The sequence below is a fragment of the Nuphar pumila genome, chromosome 8 (assembly GCF_984573655.1).
Source record: "Nuphar pumila chromosome 8, dmNupPumi1.hap1.1, whole genome shotgun sequence".
NCBI classification, from domain to species: Eukaryota; Viridiplantae; Streptophyta; class Magnoliopsida; order Nymphaeales; family Nymphaeaceae; genus Nuphar; species Nuphar pumila.
Window position 1 is genome coordinate 2128615 of NC_143256.1, and position 20293 is coordinate 2148907.

The following is a 20293-nucleotide window of genomic DNA, read 5'->3' on the forward strand; positions in this document are numbered from 1 at the left end:
ACCAGTGGATATCCCTGCTTCTCTATAAAAAGGGTCTATAAAAAAGGGTGAGATTCACTTTCAAAATGAAGAATATGAAAAGATTGAGATGATTCTCTTTAGTTCTCTTAAAATAACCTTGAGGTTTTTAATATAATGTTTGTATTTCCTACTGAAGTTTTTATTCATTTTCTTAAGTATTAGTCACATTTCTATCGTCTTTCATCCATCTTTCTATATCTAATATGTCTGTTTGAGGTATTATTCATGTTTTAAAGCACATGCATATACCACTAACCTAGCCGACCAATTTAAACCAACATAAACATGTGCACTAACTTATAGTGATATATGCATATGCACTTCCCATATATTTCCAAAAGGTCCCAGTTTCATAATGTCAAGAAATTTTTATTTACGTTTTTCCATGTTCTTTTACATGACAGGTCGTTGATCAGTCCCTCAAAACTGTGAATCTTTTTGGTGTGGGTGACAAACTTGCTGGTAAATACAGTGGTGGTATGAAACGAAGGCTAAGTGTTGCAATTTCTCTTATTGGAGATCCACAAGTATGAATTGAAGTATGATTTTTTTATATTTTGCAAGTTTGGCAAACTGTAAAAGTAATTTCCTTTTTGTAAATTCTTTTCGATAGGTTGTATACTTGGATGAGCCAACTACTGGACTGGACCCAGATTCACGAAATTACCTATGGAATGTCATTAAGCAAGCAAAACGTGGGCGTGCGATCATCCTTACAAGTATGTTTTTAATTTTTTGTTATCTGAATCACATTTTTTTCCTGTAACATAATACAATCATTAAAATAATTGTATTTCTTTCCAGCTATTTTTCTGGTCACTCATCAAAACTTAATTAAAGAAGAAAAAAGTTTTGAATTGTTAAACATGGTTAAATTCTTTATTTGAACCAATGCAGCTCATTCCATGGAAGAGGCTGAATATTTGTGTGATCGCCTGGGTATAATTGTTAAAGGCAATATGCAATGCCTTGGAAGCTCAAAGGAGGTAAGTTTTGTGCTTTATGAATGCAAATACTTTGTTATAATCAACATCATCTATCTCTAGCTGGGTGGTTCTCAGCACATGGCTTGGTGTGAGGCACTGTCCCTCATTACTATGCCTCATTCATCTCAGAAAACTCATGTTAATGGCAACTATTTTGATGTCTCAAACTCAAAGTCTTAATTAGAATTGATTTTTACTAATAAATTTGAGAATTCATTTCGTCTATAGATTATTGATGTCATGTTGGATGTTTTCTTTATCATTATTCAATAACTTTTGTTGTCTGAGGAAATTTGTAGCAAATATTCATGTTTTCATTATGCATCCATTTTTACCAAAATGCAGCTCAGGTCAAGGTATGGAGGATCATTCCTGCTTACTGTGTCGACGGATCCAATGCAAGAGAATGATATTGAGGATGTTGTCAGTGCACTTTCTCCAAATTCAATAAATGTTTATAGACTTTCTGGAACTCAGAAATTCAGACTTCCAAAGCATGAAGTAAAAATTTGTGATGTGTTTCGAGCAATGCAAGCTGCAAAGGAGAATATCCAAGTCCATGCTTTTGGGTTGGCTGATTCATCTCTTGAGGATGTCTTCTTCGAAGTTGTAAATGGAGCATTAAGCACTCTTGATTGAGCATGGTACACCATCCTAAAAAATTTGCATCTCCTAGCACCTGATCATATGTAAAGCCTTTCTCATGGTTCCTCATTTCTGTATATCGTCTTTCTTACCCCCCCCCCCCCCCCCGGCAGGTTTGTATAGTGATTCTTTCAGGGAAAAGCTTAGGAAGTATCCTTGAACATTTCTTGATCAACAACAATAAAGCTTCATCTCATAAATAATCAGTGGGAGAGAAACCCTAACAGTGCCAAAGATTCATGAGAAACTGAAGTGATCCTTTGTAATTTTGTTAATGTATGAACTATGGGCAATCTTTTTCATGTGGATAAAACATGTAAACTTATTGCATATACGTCTATGAGGGTGTGGAGTGTGGACCTCCTAGAGACTGTATATGTTATTCACTTGCAAGTTGCAACAATGACAGAAATCCAATATGAGATATTAGCTGGTGGAGAGCGTCTCCACAGCCATGTAAAGATCAGTTTTCAGTCTGCACCCTGCTGTAGTTGCAGCCATACAAGAAACAGTGTTTATAGGGTAATGGACATACTGAATCATCTGTACTCTCAATGTGAAAAAGATGAAAGGAAAAAAAAAGAATGTGAACACTTCTCGGACATGGACTTCTATTCTTATTCATTTTTAGTCTTGCCATTACAGAATACACACCATGGTATCCCTTATCTGTGAAACTGTCTAATGTTTTCTAAACAGACCATGAATTCATTCTGGCCAAGTTGCCTCCAAGGTGAGGTTAGTTACAACATTCTACCTAGACTGGCAAAGAGTAGGTTCAAAGTGATATAGTTTCTTTTCGATAGGCAAAATGATGTAGTTAAAAGGTTTGATTAGTAACACCAGGTTACAGAAACAAGATAGTGCAAATTACATGCCAAATCCAGGCAACTTGGGCCATAGTCAAATGGGTCTTATCTGTTAACAATATTCCAGATTAAAAGCTACTAGCTTTTTTGTTTCTTAACCAAGAAGAAAGACTACTCAAGTCGGCCTGTGCAAGTCTCCCTAATCTCTGCCAATTAAAACCCTGAACCACAATTGGCATGGTAGGCACCCAAAGTCCTTGAACGAGTATAAATTGGACTGCATCTTAGTCCTTGAAAAAAGAGCAATTTTCTGCTGATTTCAGACTCGTGAGGGGAGTTTTGTCAACAAAACTGAACAATTGGAATGACAAGCACATGAATGAAAATTGAGGAAAGTTGGGACAATGTGGTTCCAAAAGCAAACCCGTAAAGTAGTTGGGTTGTTAGGAACCAAAAAGCACCAATAGACGGGTAATTTGTATTCAAAATCCAGCAGGGTATTCAACCTAGATTCTGATATATACTATCCTGATCTGAGGAATGTAAATCCGTTTAGGGCCTGGTTGAAACTCCATCGATTTCCACCCATACGTACAAAGGGGCGATCCAAACCAACGTGAAGGAATTCCCAATTCTTTATATTCCTTCCCAGACTCACTCCCCAATTCCATCCGACACCCTACACCGAAACGGGACTTTGAAAAATCCACCAACTTAGGGATTTCAAAACCCCACCGAGAGAGAGAGAGAGAGAGAGAGAGAGAGAGAGAGAGAGAGAGAGGACTTCGTAGTGATAAAAGTTTAAAACGGGAAAATACAGGTAAAATATCGTAAGAAACTGAAATGTTTATTTTTCTCACTTTTTTATCAGCAAAATGTCAGAAAAAATAACAAAAAAATTAGAAACAAAAATATGCAAATAAAAAAGACACTTTTTAATGCTAAATAGCCGTTATAAAAAGTAACTATTGCAATAAAACCGTGATGTTTCATGGAAACCTCGCGATATTTTGGCCATTTAAAAATGGTGATCAAAATATCGTATTTTTAGATTTTTTTTTGAAAATAACGTCAGTATTTCTCACAGTGGGATTGGAGATAGAAGAGGCATCCAAACGCGACCTTTGAAAAATTCAACTGGAGATTTTATCTTCCCCGAGAGAGAGAGAGAGAGAGAGAGAGAGAGAGAGAGAGAGAGAGTATGGAATTGAAGGAGATAGGAGAGGAAATCCAACCGAGCGAGAGCCATGGAGAAGAAGGGGACACAAACCCCAGGACCACCACTGACGGCGTCGACGTCGAACCGAAGAAACCCACCTCCCCAGAGATCGAAATCCACCTCTTCCGCAGAGGCAAAGGCCCCATCGACGTCTTCAAGTCCAAGCTTGTCGGGTGGGATCAGGACAGGCTCGAAGTCCAGGATATTCTCGACAAGTTCGGCTTCAAATCCATCTACGCCTTCAATTCCAGCTCCGGCCGCGGCGTTCCCATCCGTTTCAACGCTAAAAACGGCCGATCGATCCTTGCTTACAGGCCCGGTGCCGTGATCTGCGTCGACGGCGAGCCTCGGGTAATCTTCTCATTGATTTCTTATGTGGGTGTTCCGTTTTTTCCATTATTCTTCAGCTTTTAGTTGAGAATTTTGGTGTTTGATTTGATTTGATTTTCCTTTATTGTTGTTTCTAGATTTTAGTTTTAACTTTTTAGTGCAGAGAATAAGTTAAATGATTTGAAGTAACTTTTTTTGTTGATCTTGTCTTATTGGTATTCTTTTCTCTTTGCTAGAATCATGTAATTTATTTCTATGGTGAAATTTGGTTGGCCAAATTGTTAATTTTTATGTTACATGTTTCCGTTTTTCAGAGATATATGCGCTTTCTCCATTGTTCTGCGTTTACTATGGGATTCTTAATTTGCTTCGTGTTATAACAATATTTGTTTCATTTTTATTGGTTCACTGTGGAAATCTTAACTTGTTTTGAATTATGCATATTTATTTAATTTTTGTTGAAATAGAATAATTGAATGAGCAACACACCAACTCAAACTTTATGTTGTATTTCATGCCAATGTCTATGTGAGCTTTCACTGTTGGCCATTGCAGAAACTTCTAGGTTAAATCCAAGGGAAAGATTGAATGTAATAATACTAGATCATGAGTTTAATAGAAATAACCAAGCAAGCAACACAACAGCATTACCATCGGTGTTCATGTCATCGTCATTATAATATTATATATGTAATTCTATTTTAGTTTTTCAGTGCATAGTTTATTTCCGGTTAGTATAATCCTATATTTAGTCCAAGTTAGATCTTAGAATTGAACATAAAGCTTGAATAGTTTGCATATGAGGTGACAAATGTTCAATATTATCGATTCCCCCTTTCTTCTCTGTTTCTGCTTTTATGTTTTCCAGGTTTGAATCTGGTGATAGTTGTTTTTTCACGTTCTCTTATTATTACAAAATAATTTGTAGAGCTCGAATATCAGAAGATGCATAGAGTACCCGGGGTTCCTTGCAGTAGGAGTGTTTTCTGCAAGAGGAGGATTCTACTGTTTTTTCTTTTGAAAGAAAATAATATTTAATCGAAGAAGAATCATGAAGAATACATTGATCTGGTGAACGAACATAAGTTGCAAGGCCTAAATAGCTGGTAAATAATCACTGAAACTCATAATCTTAAAGAAAGATATGAATCCTGACCAAGCAGAAACAGTGCCAAGCAAACAAAAATTGCCCCTTGGCAGCCAGCTTCACTAGGATTCTATTGAACAGATGACATTTCAAATGCCATTAGTGATGACTAGCTGTGAATGAATGCTGGGAGCATAATGATCTGGGAACCTGGAGTGCATTATCAGCTAGAAAATTTGTGGGTGACTAGTGTAATGAAATATGAACAACACAACCAAGTGCCTCTTATGGGCAAGTACAACACACACAAATGTTGACCGCTTATGAGTCAAGATATAATCACATACACAATGCCACTTAAGGGCAAGAGAGAAAATATAATAAATATATAGGCTTTATTGAGAGAGAGCTTGAGAACAAGCATAACAAACAAGAGGGGATTCATCCCCTATTTATACACAAAAGGAACATCAAGAGCCATTGGGAGTCCTCCCAACAGCTAGAAATATAGCTGTTGGGAGCACTCCCTACAACTCTATTTCAAGGGCATTATAAGGTCTATAATGCCCTTGATAAAAGGAATAAAATATATAAAAGAAGAAAACCCTAAAGTGTCCCTAATGAACACAACTAATTACATAAAGTGAAATGACTAAATACCCTAATGGGTTTTACTTATTACATAATATATATATATATATATATACTTTAACACTCCTCAAACTTACAGTGTAATTACTGAAAGTTTGTCAAGCAAATAGTGAAACCGGGGAAAGGAAAGAGCTTTTGTAAAGAAGTCGGCAAACTGAAATTCTGATGCTACATATGACATGATGATGGTCTTCTTCAGGTACTCTTTATGAATCCATCTCAATATTTTTGGTGCGTTTATGAAACGTGTGATTGCCAGCTATATCGATTACGCTTTTATTATCACAACATAACCTTGAGGGCGATTGCAGATGCACCCCATGTCTTCCAATAATCTTCTCAACCACATAATTTCATATGTTGTGGTGGCCCTGGCTCGGTACTTAGCGTCGGTTGACAATAATGGCACCTTTTGTTGCTTCTTGCATTTCCAGGACACCAACGAGTCATATACAAAGACACAAAAACCTATAGTTGAGCATCTATCATTAGGATTTCCTCACCAGTCAGAGCCAGTATACACAATTAATTCGAGTGGAGATGATGAAGACAACAATTTTTTTAGAAACAGAATTTGTAAATATCTAATGATACACATAACGACACTCATGTGAACAGTGGTAGGGAATTATTGGAATTGACTGGCTGTATGGGCAACATGTGAGATATCAAGTCTAGTGATAGTCAAATATGTGAGAGCCCCAATCATCAAACCACCCACACCATGGTCTAACAAATTTGTTATTGCATAGAAACACTAAAAAAATGAGTTGTTAGAATACAAGGCCAAAAGAGCTATTTATAATACAATGAGAAGGCCAAAGGGGGCAACCCCATGTAGCCGTTGGCGGCAACTCCAATAGCTGCATGGAGCTGTCCCTTTTATGACAAAAGTCAAAAGGTCAAAAATAAATAAAAATACACTAAAACAAAAATACAAAAAGAAATAAAATGTTAGCTTCTAATGGGTTGACTCCTATTCAATGAAAAGACCAAATACCCCTGATGGGTATTTTGGTTTATATATATATAGCTTAACATATCTTAACACCCACGCCCAACATGTCTACCAAAGAGTCTAAGAATCATAAAGAGTCCCCAAATGAGAAGATCAAAGGAGCCCTTCATGAAGGACACAAGAAATCCAACTGTAAAAAGCCCACTTTTATGAAAGTCTTGTGTAACAAGGATTTCCTTTGTAACTTGAACTCTTGTAAACAATGGAGTCCCAACCAATGTAGAAAGTTGGAGTTGGTGGGAGTCTCCTCAAGGTGCCACGACCCCTATGAGAATAAATATCAATCCCTCTCTCAAGGCAATGTAGAGAGAGAGAGAGAGGAACCTTTGTACCGGAGACGTAGGCTGGTTATAGCCAAACCACGCAAATTTGTCTGTGTGTATGTTGTGTGAGTGCATGGTATATCGTGGTTGAGTCCCTACAGTGTTGCGTCTCTAGATCCTTCACAGGCAATTACAACATACATTTAATGGCAACTTTGTCATAACCTAAGTCACACGGACTCGGCTAGGGAGGCGCCGCACCCGAGTCGACACGCCCCGACACGGGTGCGGCTTAGGACACGGCCCAGACTCGGTCAATGAATCGAGGCCGAGTCCATCCTTGTTTTGGATTCGGTCAACATTGACCGAGTCCAAAAATGTTCATTTTTAGGGCAAAAAACAAAAAAAAATGATCTTTTTATATATTTTAATATATATATATATATATAGCATGAGTCTCAAACATAAGCCCCAGAAAAAAAAATCCGGGGGGCGCTGCCCCCCTACGCCCCCCCTGGACCCCCCTTTCTGCAAGGGCAAAAGTACAATTTGCAAAGTTTGTAAAAACACTCATGCTGGTGCCAAACTTTAGAGGACAATATCCACATATTATTTATATATATATATATATATATATATATATATATATATATATATATATATATATAGCCGTGTCCCCTGTCCAAAATTTTTGAAATTGCGCCGCACCCATGTGACATAGGTCATAACTCTGATTTTTTTTAATTAACCATGAAAAAATTTAGGTGTCTTTAATGATAACGAAAACTTAGGTGCACTTTTGATTATTGCTCAGTTAGGTGTGTTTTTGGGAATTTCCCCTTTTTGTTTAACTATCGACGGTGGTGTGGTTGTAGGATTGAACTATTCATGAGTGTTAGCTCCTGTATTGAGACTGGCTCGATCATGTTTGTTTGCTTTCATTTTTTAGTGTTCCTCATTCTTTATAAAAAAGCATGTCTTACTGTTTGCACCTTGAAATTTTTGTTGAAATATTTGTTTTTTCATAAGGACGGGGGAACCACCCCAGAAAGAGTGTAAACCCTGGCGCACCCCTTGACCCCAGGGAGGCACCAGCTTCGGTTTACGCAAGGGAGATAATGCCCGCAGGAATCAAACCCCGACTGTCTGTCTGACAGCCGAGGCCCATTCCAACTACGCTGACCGCTCGGGTCTGAAAATTTTGTTGAATATGTTCCAATTTCCAAATAGAATTACAACTTGGATAAAGTAGGTAAAAGACCTACACTAAAAAGATAGCCGACGTCATAAACCAAATATCTGGCTACAGTTGTCTTGAGATTGATCTAACCTGTGATTTTGCAATGGGAGACAGATCTCATCCACATCTATTTACTATAATATCAACATCTTGCAGGACTCGCTGATCAAGCCGATATCAAAAATCCTTTTCGGGGTCACCATTCTCACTCTTCTGGTGTCAGTGTTCCTCAAGGAAACACCAGCATGGATCAAAAGTTCAGACTTCATGGGTAGGATGTTTCCTCCATGGGTTATTGCATGCATGATTGTGGTCTTCACTCGCCTGCGCAAGAGAACTCGTCAGTTTCTGAAAAATTATGGTTGGTGAATGCATTATGTATTCTCCAATTTGTATCTGCTGTTTAATGTTTTCCTTTTCCTTTTCCCCATTCCTCTCTTTTAGATTCAGGCCATTGTGTGGTTGGTCTGCTATGTTTCACAGTTGAGACGTTGAGACTGGATCATATACATATCTTTTGTTTCAATTCTTCACTGTTTCACAGTGAAAGAAATGGATGCTACTAATTTCGAAGAATATCAAGATAATTGAACAAAATAAGCAATTTTTATTCTCTCTCTCTCTCATGAGAATCATTGTCGAATTCGAAAAGTGTCATGCTCTCATTTATTGGATCACGTAAATCAAACATAGCCAATTGAAACTGGTCTGAACATGATCAATTCATGCCTGGCCAGGTAGGTCAGCTTAAGGCATTCAAGCGAGTTCAATACACTAGGTGTGTGTCCCTTGCCGCAAGGCTGAAGCCAATAGAAAACTATCCTCGGTGATAGGGATTCTCTTGGAGTTTTGCACTGCAGACACCGAAATAATGGCTCATCCTAACCAAAGCAGTGGTTTCTCCACTTTATCAAACCCCCCCGAGAAAAAAGGCCCAAGCCATCTAAAGGTGGAGAAAATGGCCCCTCCGATTCTTGCAGTTGGCCTTGTGTTTTTTGCTTTCGAAGGGTCCATATTGAATAATGTTTCAAGAATCGAAAAGACTCATAATGGTTATGTTCGGTTTTGATAATCTGCTCATACATACTGTTGAAAGGAGGTGCTAAACCTTGAAGAAAGAGGATTTTACCATGTCATTAGGCAAATCGAAGAAAGAATCAGTCCCACATAACTGAAGTTTCTTTTCCACAATTTTCAAAGAATGGACGTAAAGACAAATGGGAACTTAATTTCTGATTCAATCAATTGATATATTGAACACCTAAATGTAGACCTTCATGCAAACATACATATAAACTGGAGTTCATGAGATCCCTTCATAAGCGATCATGATTGGAACTGGTCACCAGCTTCCATGGAATTTTTAGTGCTCCTGTTTATGGTTGAGCTTCCATGGAGCTTCTCAAATTATCACACGTTAATATCTGCACGTTTTGATTTTATATTGGTGATATCCGGCAGTGCAGGCACTGAAAATCTTGGGATACTGAAGTTTTCCCGTAGGGAGATTGTCTGCTGTGGATACAATGTTGGTGGAGTAAAATTCCATTGAACCGGAAGTGGAGGCAGAGCAGAACTGAACCCGTAGCTCAAGCTGCATCAAACAAGAATAGAAATAATAATGCAACCAATACTGCAAAACAAGAATGCTGGTGCAAATCACGACTCGGGTTTCTCAAGCCAGTTGGTGTTCATGCTGTCTAAGATGATTAAGTAAAATAAATCATATGTTCGTCATTTTCAAATAGCATTAGTTATGTAATCTTGAGCACGAAAAAAAATCTAATTTTAAGTTGAAAAACAATTGTATCTGTATGATAGCATCCAAGAATATATCTATTAGATGGGCATGGAACTGAACCTTGCACGTGAGCACATTGGCTCATTGTCACTTATGCTGTCACCAGACCGGTGGACTGGTTTCTGAACGGGCGTGACAGACCAGGACGGCTGAGCTCATCTGGAAAATATCTCCTCCTTATCAACTAAGGGTGGCAAAAAGAAAATAAAATAAAATCAGATATCATTAGGACTCAAAGTTTTTAAGAACGTCTCTCTCCAGGTGCAGATTAAGGTCGTGCACATGGCACACTCTAGAACTTGGCATTAGTTTAGAGCCACATAAATTCAGATCAAAGGGAACAGCCTGGCCAAGCTGCTCAGTTTGTGCTACATGTGAATCTGATTCCAGACTTAGTGCTGTCGCAAATGAAAATCAGAGCCAATAACCAAACGGTCCAACTTAATTATTGATTCAACCAGGATCCATGTTTTCCTCAAGCTGGCTACCTGAATTTATTTGAACTCAAGTCACCGGAACTTAGTACGGGTTTTGTATTTTAATTGCTAATGTAGATATTTATTTAATAAATGTATGCTTAATCCAATTTTATTTTCAAGTATGATCTAGATTTTAGGGGTTTTGCATCTCATATATATATATATATATATATATATATATATATATATATGAGTTAGAATTTAGGGGCTTTGCATTTTTAATCTATATGTTTGTAATTAACTTTATATATATATATATATATATATATATATGTATATATTCAGGGTTTTCTAATTAATTCAATATATTATATGTGATCATGCATATATTTTTGTATTTTATTCACACTATTTTATGCATGATCTATTAAAAAATCGCATTATAAACTCAGTCTTATCTTTATTTTTGAGAAATCATTTTAAAATAAAAAATATGAGAAAATCACACATTTCAGAACCTGCCTTGCATTTTTTTGTGTTTTAGTTAGTTTAGAAATTTTCTAATTCGTAGTCTGATTAGATTAGAAGTGTATTTATTAATTTGATTTAGCTTAATTTTTTTTTTTTGAAAATACGTTTTTGAGGAATACCTGTTTTGGAATTTCTAATTTTTTTTTTGAACTTTCATAGAAAATTGTATTTTAACCTAAGAATTAGTATAAATAATATCTTTAGAGTTGCAGCCCACGTTTTCCCTTATGAGAAAATGCAGGCCTCTTCTCCCTCTTCTCTTCCTCCTCCTCTTCGTTCCCAACCGGTTCTCCCCTGATCTCTTCCTTTCTTCCTTTGATTTATCTTACTTCTAACATTTTTCTATCGCAGGTTCCTCTTTCCTTAGTCGACGGAGTCACGTGCAACTCAAGGAAAAGCCATCTTCTTCTTCTCAACCCCTTCATCGGAGGTAAATCACACGGTTTGCTTCTTCTCCCCCGTTTCACCGTAGTTTTATAGTTTTAGTTTTTTGCATAGCATACATCATATCATTGCATGTAGTTTTTGTTTATTCATGGCATATTCATCATATCTGGTTTAGATTCATCATATTTTTCATTACCTGAAAATATAAATATAAAAAAAATAGTTTAGCCAATTTTCTTGATTTGTGCATAGAATAATAATATTTTTATTCAAATTGATAGATTTAGCATAGAATTTTCTGATATTTTTAGTGATTTTTAATGCAGTTCAGTTTAGATTTAGGTTAGAGTTAGCCCATATCATGTTTTTAATATTTAATATTTTCTAGATTAATTAAATAGTTTTTTTTACTATTAGCTGATTTAGTTTCTTTTATAGTTTTTCTGAATCTTTTTAGATAACATCAAGTAGATCTTATTTTCTTTGTTTAAATTTAATTCTAAGATAGTCATTTACTGTTCAATGCATGCCATTAAGCTTTCATTAAATATTAAATTAGTTTTTTTTTGTTGGTTAGATTATTTATTACATTAGGGAAAATTGGTAAAACATAGTTTAGCATTTTTTTATTGTAATCAGCCACATAACATAGCTTTGATTTTTGTCATCTTTTATTAGTTAGACAATTATTTTATTTAGTTATAGTAGCTTTTAATTCATTGCTTAGATTAGATTAAAATAATTTTGTTAGCCCAGTTATGTTTTCTTTCAATTATTGCATTGCCTTTAATTAGTATAGTTAATATTAATGCATAAGTTGTAGGTTAATTTCAGCTTTTAATTTGTTTAGTTAGTTGTATCTTTATTTAATTCACGTCAGTTTCTATTATTTGATTTATGCTATTCATTAGTTTAGAAGTAGGTTATCGTTTTCTTTAGAAACACATTTAGTTGATTTTTATTTTTTTTAGTTTAGAAGGAGACCTTGATTGTTATTTGAAAGGAGTTAAGAAATTTTTAGAAGTTGCCTAGAACAATAATGTAGTATGCCAGGAAAATCTCAGGTACCTATGTCAAAAATGTGACATCTTGTGGCAGCGAGTGCATGACGTGTTTGATCACTTAATGTGCAATGGATTTCTAGAAAGTTATGTCAACTGACATTTTCATGATGAACCTATGAGACCACATGCAAGTGTTCTACCAACTGAACTTATGATACACAAATTTTGTCATAAATGGTTTTTTGGTTTCATACGAAATGACACGAAGAAAGAAAGAAGTCCCAAAATAGTGGTGTCATTGTCAGTGCTCAAACTTGAGGCTAGTTAAGTGCAAGAGATAGAAACCCGATTGTTGGTGATGTTATTTATTATGGATACATTACTGAGATCATTAAAGTTGAATATCATGAAGAAATGTAATTTATTTTATTCAAGCGTGAATGGTATGATGTCCTCAATAATCATGCAAATAAGATAAAAAGATGAATTTGGTTTCACACTTGTCAATATGAACTTGTGTTTGCATCTCAAGTAGAACAAGTAGTTTATGTACAAGATCCTACTGCTTTAGATTGACAAGTTGCCATTAGAACAAAACCACATGATTTATTTGATATGCACAATAAGCAAGTAGATGAATTGCATGACATGTATGATGATGAACCATAACTATATTGAGCTAATGAATCATATGCTATTGATATTGTTCAAAGTGTACAAAAAAATTATAGTGATTCAATCATATATGTGTTCTAAGGTTGTCAAATAAGATTTATAGTGATTCAATCATACATATATGTGGTCTAAGGTTGTTAAATTTTTTTTATAATGATTCAATCATGCATATATGTGTTCTAAGGTTATCAATTTTTTTTATAGTGATTCAATCATGCATATATATATTCTAATGCAGTCAACATTTTTTTGTAGTGATTCAATCATGCATATATGTGTTCTAAGGTAGTCAAAAAAATTTCATAGTGATGAAATCATGCTTATATGTGTTTTAAGGTTATAAAAAAACTTTCATAGTGATTCAATCATGCATATATGTGTTATAAGGCAATAAAAAAAAATCATAGTGATTCAATCATGCATATATGTGTTCTAAGGTTGTCAACAAAATTTCATACTGATTCAATCATTTATATATGTGTTCTAAGGCTGTACAAAAAATTCATAGTGATTCAATCATGCATATATGTGTTCTAAGGCTATCAAAAATTTTTTATAGTGATTCAATCATGCATACATGTGTTCTAATGCTATTAATAAAATTTTATAGTGATTCAACCATGCATATATGTATTCAATCATGCATATACGTATTAAAATCTAACGACATAAAACTAATGACATGAAACTTTAGATATGTATTGAAATAAACGTTATACATACCTGACGAGCATCGAAGCTCACGTTGAAGGCAGACGAAGTTATCCTATCCCGAAAAAAGTTGCACAACTCATTATGGACAAGGTTGAGAAAGACTTTATATAAAAAGTCACACATTGTGTCCTGAAGAAGCTGACAAACACCATCCCAAGAAATAGTAGGGTCAATCGGACGTTGGGAGTTGATGCTGGCGAGAGAATTCTGAGAGCCCTGGCTGCAGGAGGCAACGACTAGTGTGGTGTTCATATTACTCCCAAACCCGAACACACAACCTTTTTTGGGTTCACTGGTTGTAGTCACTCATACTGCAGGATCAAAAGGCGGATGCTGAGTGGAGTCATCGTCATATCGCTCTACCATCTGCTGCTCGTATGACTCCTACAAAGTAATGATTATAGTATGAATTAATAATTAAGAATTACAATGTTTATGATAATGTAATTCATAGTAACTTGTATATTACAATGTTTATTAATACAATAAATGCATACCGTTGTCGTTCTCGCCTTCTCTGATACGAACCCTCCCATGCTTTTATGTTTATGTATTTCAACAAATACATCCTTATAAGTCACATGGCCTCCTTTTTCGGCTTCCTACAAGGTTAAATGATAAAAAAAAATAATTAAAAAGTATGCAGAAATACTTTTAAATTTGATAATATATATATATATATATATATATATATATATATATATATATATATATATATATATATATATATATATTAATGAGTTACCATTTTCTTCTGGTGGCTCCCAAAAGTTCTAGAACCACCTGTGTATAGATGGGCATCGGGCATCTTCGCTCGGTTTTGTGCAGCTTTTGTTGGGCGATTTCGAAATTCATGGTTCGCCCACTCATCGCACATTGCATCTCAATAATCTGACCTGATAGTAGCAGGGTTGTTGCCCTTCCACTGCAGTGGGTCATCTATCCCACCAGCTGATTTTATTGTTGCAGTCTTCATATTGTGAAGCATGTCGGCAAATCGACTGGCAGTCACCTTCTGTCACACTAGCCTCGCGTTCTGCTCCTCCTTCGCAGTCGCGAAGCGATTCAAAGCCTACAAATAATTTCAAAAAGTTAGTACACATGACTATAACAAAAGATTAAATATGACATACATTAGCTATGATAAATGATTGTATACCATAAATGAGGACCATAATCTATCCAACACCTCCTTCGGGTACTCTTTTCATTGAGCGACTAGTCTTGAAAGATGTTGAACTAGTGACTTCCTAATTTTTTGAATAACTTCTTGTGACTCGAACCTCGCATTGCATATGAATTGGTACACATTAATAATCGACTATCGATATACACTATTTATAAGATAAGTATTGGACAAGTGACAATGAAATACTTACGATCGACTATCGATATACACTATTTGAATGAGTCATCGTGTGTCAAACTGAGAAGACCCAACATTTAGCGTTGTCTCGTGATGTGTATGAGTAGCTGGTGTAGATGGGTCATGTGCAGGCGAAACATCATCTATAGAACAATGAGTTAGAAATTCACACAATGCACATTTAAACTAATCAAGTATATAATTATTTAAATGATATACCTATCGAAGCATTACATGAAGACGAAGGGTGAGACTGACTATCACTGGGCTGGGATCCTATAAAGACGATTAACAAGTAACAATTTTTATATCAACATATAAGCAAAAACATAATGAATGCCTATATTTAAATATAACACAAAGACATCTACTAATGCTGTCACACGACCTCCACTTGGTCCCCGACCACTGGGTGCTCGACCACTGTGACCTCCACGAACCATATTCTAACAAATAAAAATGTTATTTGGATCAATTACATAACTCTTGATCTTAGCATGGACATGACATATGCATAAAATATAAAGATTTCAAGGTCCTACATGAATCAATTTTATAACTATGCATGAATTGTGCATGTATATGCTAAGTATGCATGAAATGTAACATGATATGCAAGATATATTGTGCATGTAGATGGTGCACATGAGAAAGTGATGAGGTATGTATTACAAGATGTATTTTACTAGCTCGAGTATGCTTCCTCATCACTTGTTTGACTTTCATATTTTTCTTCTTCCTCCCCCTCCTCTTTGTCCTCTTCGTCTTCTTCTTCATTAAGCGGTCATCCACTTGGTATATCATTTGGATCACATTCTTACATACGTGTGTCATCAAACAATGAAGATGTGATATATAGACTATGTGTGACATCATGACCATAAGAGAAGTCATACATATCATCTGATTGATAGTAATCACCATTTTCAACAATCTTGTCTTCTTGTAACTGATCATACTCGGGGTATAGTTTAGACTTCACCTTGCAAACCGCCCACCATTCATTTCTATCTGACTTCCTTGTATTTGGATATAAAGTATAGTAAACTTATTGAGCTTGTGATGCTAATATGAATGGTTTATATGTTCTAAACCTTGATTTATGATTCACCTCCACAATGCATGTTGCTTTGTCGACTTATGTTGTTGTGGGATCAAACTAATGACACTTGAATACAGTTATCATGTTATTTATGCCTAAGTAAGTTAACTCCATTATTTCTTCAATAACACTGTAGTAGTCAAGTTCATTTTCACCGTAACTGGTACCCTTGATACACACACCACTATTCATCGTTAACTTGTTTACACCAGTCTTTTGTATAGAATCAATAACCATTTACGATGTACCTGTTGTAATATTGCATAACTTTGGTCGGACCATTTTGTAAATCACATATTTCTTGGTCATTAACATCATCATGGCGGACGTACAAGCATAAACAATAACTGTAAACACGACCAATTAAGTAACATATTGTTGTTTATAAGGAAAGAATGCATATCATCGTCCTTATCAACTTTTTCAACCATGCCCCAAACTTATTTTCATGTTCTTTTTGTACTTCTGAATCAGTGAGATATAGAAGTTCTCTTCGCAACTCTAGATCAAATTGTTTGCACTTAACAAATAATTATATTACTGAACCATATACGTAGAGAACTTAGTGTAACATATTATGTATACTTACTCGACGTAGGGGTTGATCTCTGAGTAATTAAAAAAGATATAGATTTATATTGCATCTTGCTCTCGATCTTCCACGAGTCTTAACCAGCAACTGCCAAAGGCATTCCCAAGTTATTTAAATATCTATAGTTTGTCAGCCACAATAACTTGTTTTTCATCATCATTACGAGGTGAGCAAGTGTAACGTGTTTGAATGTGAGGCTCAAAGTACATAGATAGAAAATTTGAAATCTCTTCTAAAGTGTACGTCTCACAAATTGAACCTTCTACTCTTGCTTTATTTTGAACCTTTTTTTGAGGTCAAATATGCATCTGTCAATAATATACATCTCGTAATACAATAAATTTTCAATAGCATTAGAGAAAAAATATAAATAAAAATATACCTTTCAAATAGATATATCCACCGATATTGCACAGGACTACCAACACTAAGTTCATATGGCAAGTGTATGATCACATGTTCCATAACGTCGAAAAATGTCGACGAAAATATTTTCTCTAGCTGACAAATAGTAGTGACGACAAAATCCTCGAAATTCTTTAACTTAGTTACTACAATTTTCGATTCACACAATGTTCTAAAAAATTGACTCAACTCGGATAATACCCCTCATATAGGTTTGTCTGACATATCATGAAATGCTAGGAGAATCAATCGTTGCATGATGACATGACAATCATGGCTCTTCAACCCATATAATTGTCTATCATCTATCTTTACAGCCCGAGCAATGTTAGAGACGTATCCATCTGGAAATCTCAATTGTCTCAACCACTGACATACCTGCTTTACTTGATCTAGTTCAAGCACGTACCTTGCCTTTAGTTTCAGTACTTTGCCATTATACTCTTGGAGTTCTAATTCTGGTTTTTTACATATTACTTTTAAATCCATACGGGCCTTCGAATTATCCTTCATTTTCCCTTTAACATTCATTATTGTATTGAACACATTATTAAACACATTTTTTTCCACATGCATCACATCCAAATTATGTTGTATCAATAAGGTCAGCCAATATGGTAGTTCCCAAAATATAGATTTCTTTGTCCAATTGTGATCCTTCCCAAATCCAAGAGCATCACACTACGGGCATCTGTCAGTCCATATGGAAAGTATCACAATCGTCTTAAAATCTCTATGCCAAGCAACCATATAGGTGGACCTTCTATTTTAGTTATGCATGCTTGAAACACATTCCTTTGTCATCAGAACGGATGATCGCTAGGTAAAAATCGACGGTGACAATCAAACCAACACGGCTTCCTTCCATGCGTCAATCTAAAAAATTTTGTATCCTTCATGCAGTACGGACATGCCAACCTCCCATGTGTGCTCCAACCAGATAACATATCATATGCAAGGAAGTCATTAATTGTCCATAGAACAACAACCTTCATATTGAAGTTTTGTTTTTTGTGGACATCGTAGGTGAGAACATTGTCATCCCACAGTATTTTCAGTTCATCAATCAATGGTCTTAAATATACATTAAGATTTTGGCCTGGAGACATCAGACCAATGATCAATAGAGACAAGAAAAGATTTTGACGCTTAATACACAAGCTTGGAGGAAGGTTGTATGGGGTGACAAATACTGGCCAACACGAGTATGGGGTTGATCTACCCCGAAATGGATTAAATTCATCTGTACATAAACTGAGCCTAACATTTTTTACTTCCATTACGAAGGTCTGATGAGTACGATCAAAGTGCTTCCAAGCTTTTGCATCAACAGGATGCATGATCTTGTCTTCATCATGTCAAACTTTATTTGCATGTCATCTTATGTGTTTAGCTGTCCTTGAAGACATATACAATCGTTGCAATCTAGGGGTGAGAGGGAAGTAGTAGAGTGACTTGTATGACACTTCTTTTGACCTCGTTCTAGCATTGCCTCTTGTCTTTGGCTTGAACCAAGGATGCCCACATGATGGACATGATCTGCTATTTTCTTGATCTTTAAAATACAACATGCAGTGATTTGGACAAGCATCTATCTTTTGATACCTCATACCTAGAGCATTGATCATAATCTTCGTACGGTAGAAATTTTATGGCAATTTCTCATTTTTGGGCAACATACTCTTCACAATAGAGCATAGATGATTAAAACATGATTGACTCAAATTATACTCTAACTTCAAATTCAGTAGTTGAAGAACTGCAGACAAGATAATGTGACTCTCGCAACCATTTCATAGTGGTTCATCAACATCTTTAAGTAAGTCATAAAATCTACTAGTTGCATTGTTTGCTGCTTCTTCCTCTACCCCAGTTGGTATATCACTACGACTCATAGCAGAACCCAGTTCTGGTCTTGCAACATCAATTATCAAATTCACATATGGATTATCGTGCACCATATCCACCCGTGCGTCAAAATTGTTCCAAATTTTTTTACCATGAAGCATCCAATTTTGATAACCATTGGCAAAACCCTTCCTGTATAGGTGATGTCTAACGCCATAAGGTTCTACAAATCGATTGTTCTTACACATCGTGCAAGGGCACCTGATCTGACTGGTGGGATCCACTGTACTGACACTTGCTATTGCAAATTCAATAAAACTGTCAACACCATCCATATATTCAAGCGACACCTCATTATCAACTATCCTATGGTACATCCATTCACGGTTTGCAATCATTTTGTCATATGATGTTACGGATATTATGTTAACCAGTTAAAAGATAATCATAATAATGATATGATGAAGAAAATATCTAATTTATCATGCATTGATGTTAGATGTAATGATTTGATATATATATATATATATATATATATATATATATATATCACATGATACATTCATTTTAAGCATATTTTCATGATACAATTTTACATGGAATGCATAATCCAAAAAAAAAATGACTTCATAAAAAGCATGAATAGTCATGTCAAACATTGCAATATATTCAATCATTCATATCACAATAATGTCAAACATATACCTGCAACAAATACACTCAAATATCTCGCTAACTACAACCATGACTAGCCTGGTCTCTGAACTACAAAAATAAGAACACTTCTATTCGCATACATTCAAATCATGCTTAGCATGATCTCCAAAATCCAACAAAATAGTCTGAGATATCCACAACTAAGTGAGTGTGTGAGCAGGAAAGTGTTGCATCCAAGAAAGTAAATAACATATGATGCGCTTGCATCACTTACTCACCATGGGTATTTACCCTATTTGCATGCTTTTGCATTTACATTTTTCTTGTTTCTTTTTGCATGACATTTTAAGCCGCATGCGATGCTTAGCATTAAGCATCACTCATTTTGCTCTGCTATGCACATTACTCTTGCCGGTCAAAGACAAAGACACAAGGAGAAGCAGAAGAAAATAGGTTGTCTGACAAAGACAAAGACACAGGCAGGGGCTCCACCCTGCCCTGCCTAACGAAAGGGGAACACGAC

General features: G+C 35.6%; 2 protein-coding genes across 2 annotated transcripts in view; both read left to right on the top strand.

Moving 5' to 3' along the window:
• LOC149829438 (ABC transporter A family member 7-like) overlaps window positions 1-1646 on the top strand; it is a 38578-nt gene extending 36932 nt beyond the window's left edge. The window contains exons 15-18 of the mRNA XM_090016187.1: window positions 426-548; window positions 635-740; window positions 919-1007; window positions 1353-1646. Coding sequence (XP_089872313.1) covers window positions 426-548; window positions 635-740; window positions 919-1007; window positions 1353-1646 — 612 coding nt within the window. The remainder of the gene's footprint in view (window positions 1-425; window positions 549-634; window positions 741-918; window positions 1008-1352) is intronic.
• Window positions 1647-3571: 1925 nt separating this feature from the next.
• On the top strand, window positions 3572-8866 carry LOC149829439 (WD repeat protein). Its single transcript, XM_090015534.1, has 2 exons — window positions 3572-4031; window positions 8426-8866. The coding sequence occupies exons 1-2, from the start codon at window positions 3663-3665 to the stop codon at window positions 8636-8638; spliced, it is 582 nt and encodes a 193-aa protein (XP_089871660.1). The 5' UTR covers window positions 3572-3662; the 3' UTR covers window positions 8639-8866.
• Window positions 8867-20293: the final 11427 nt, after the last annotated feature.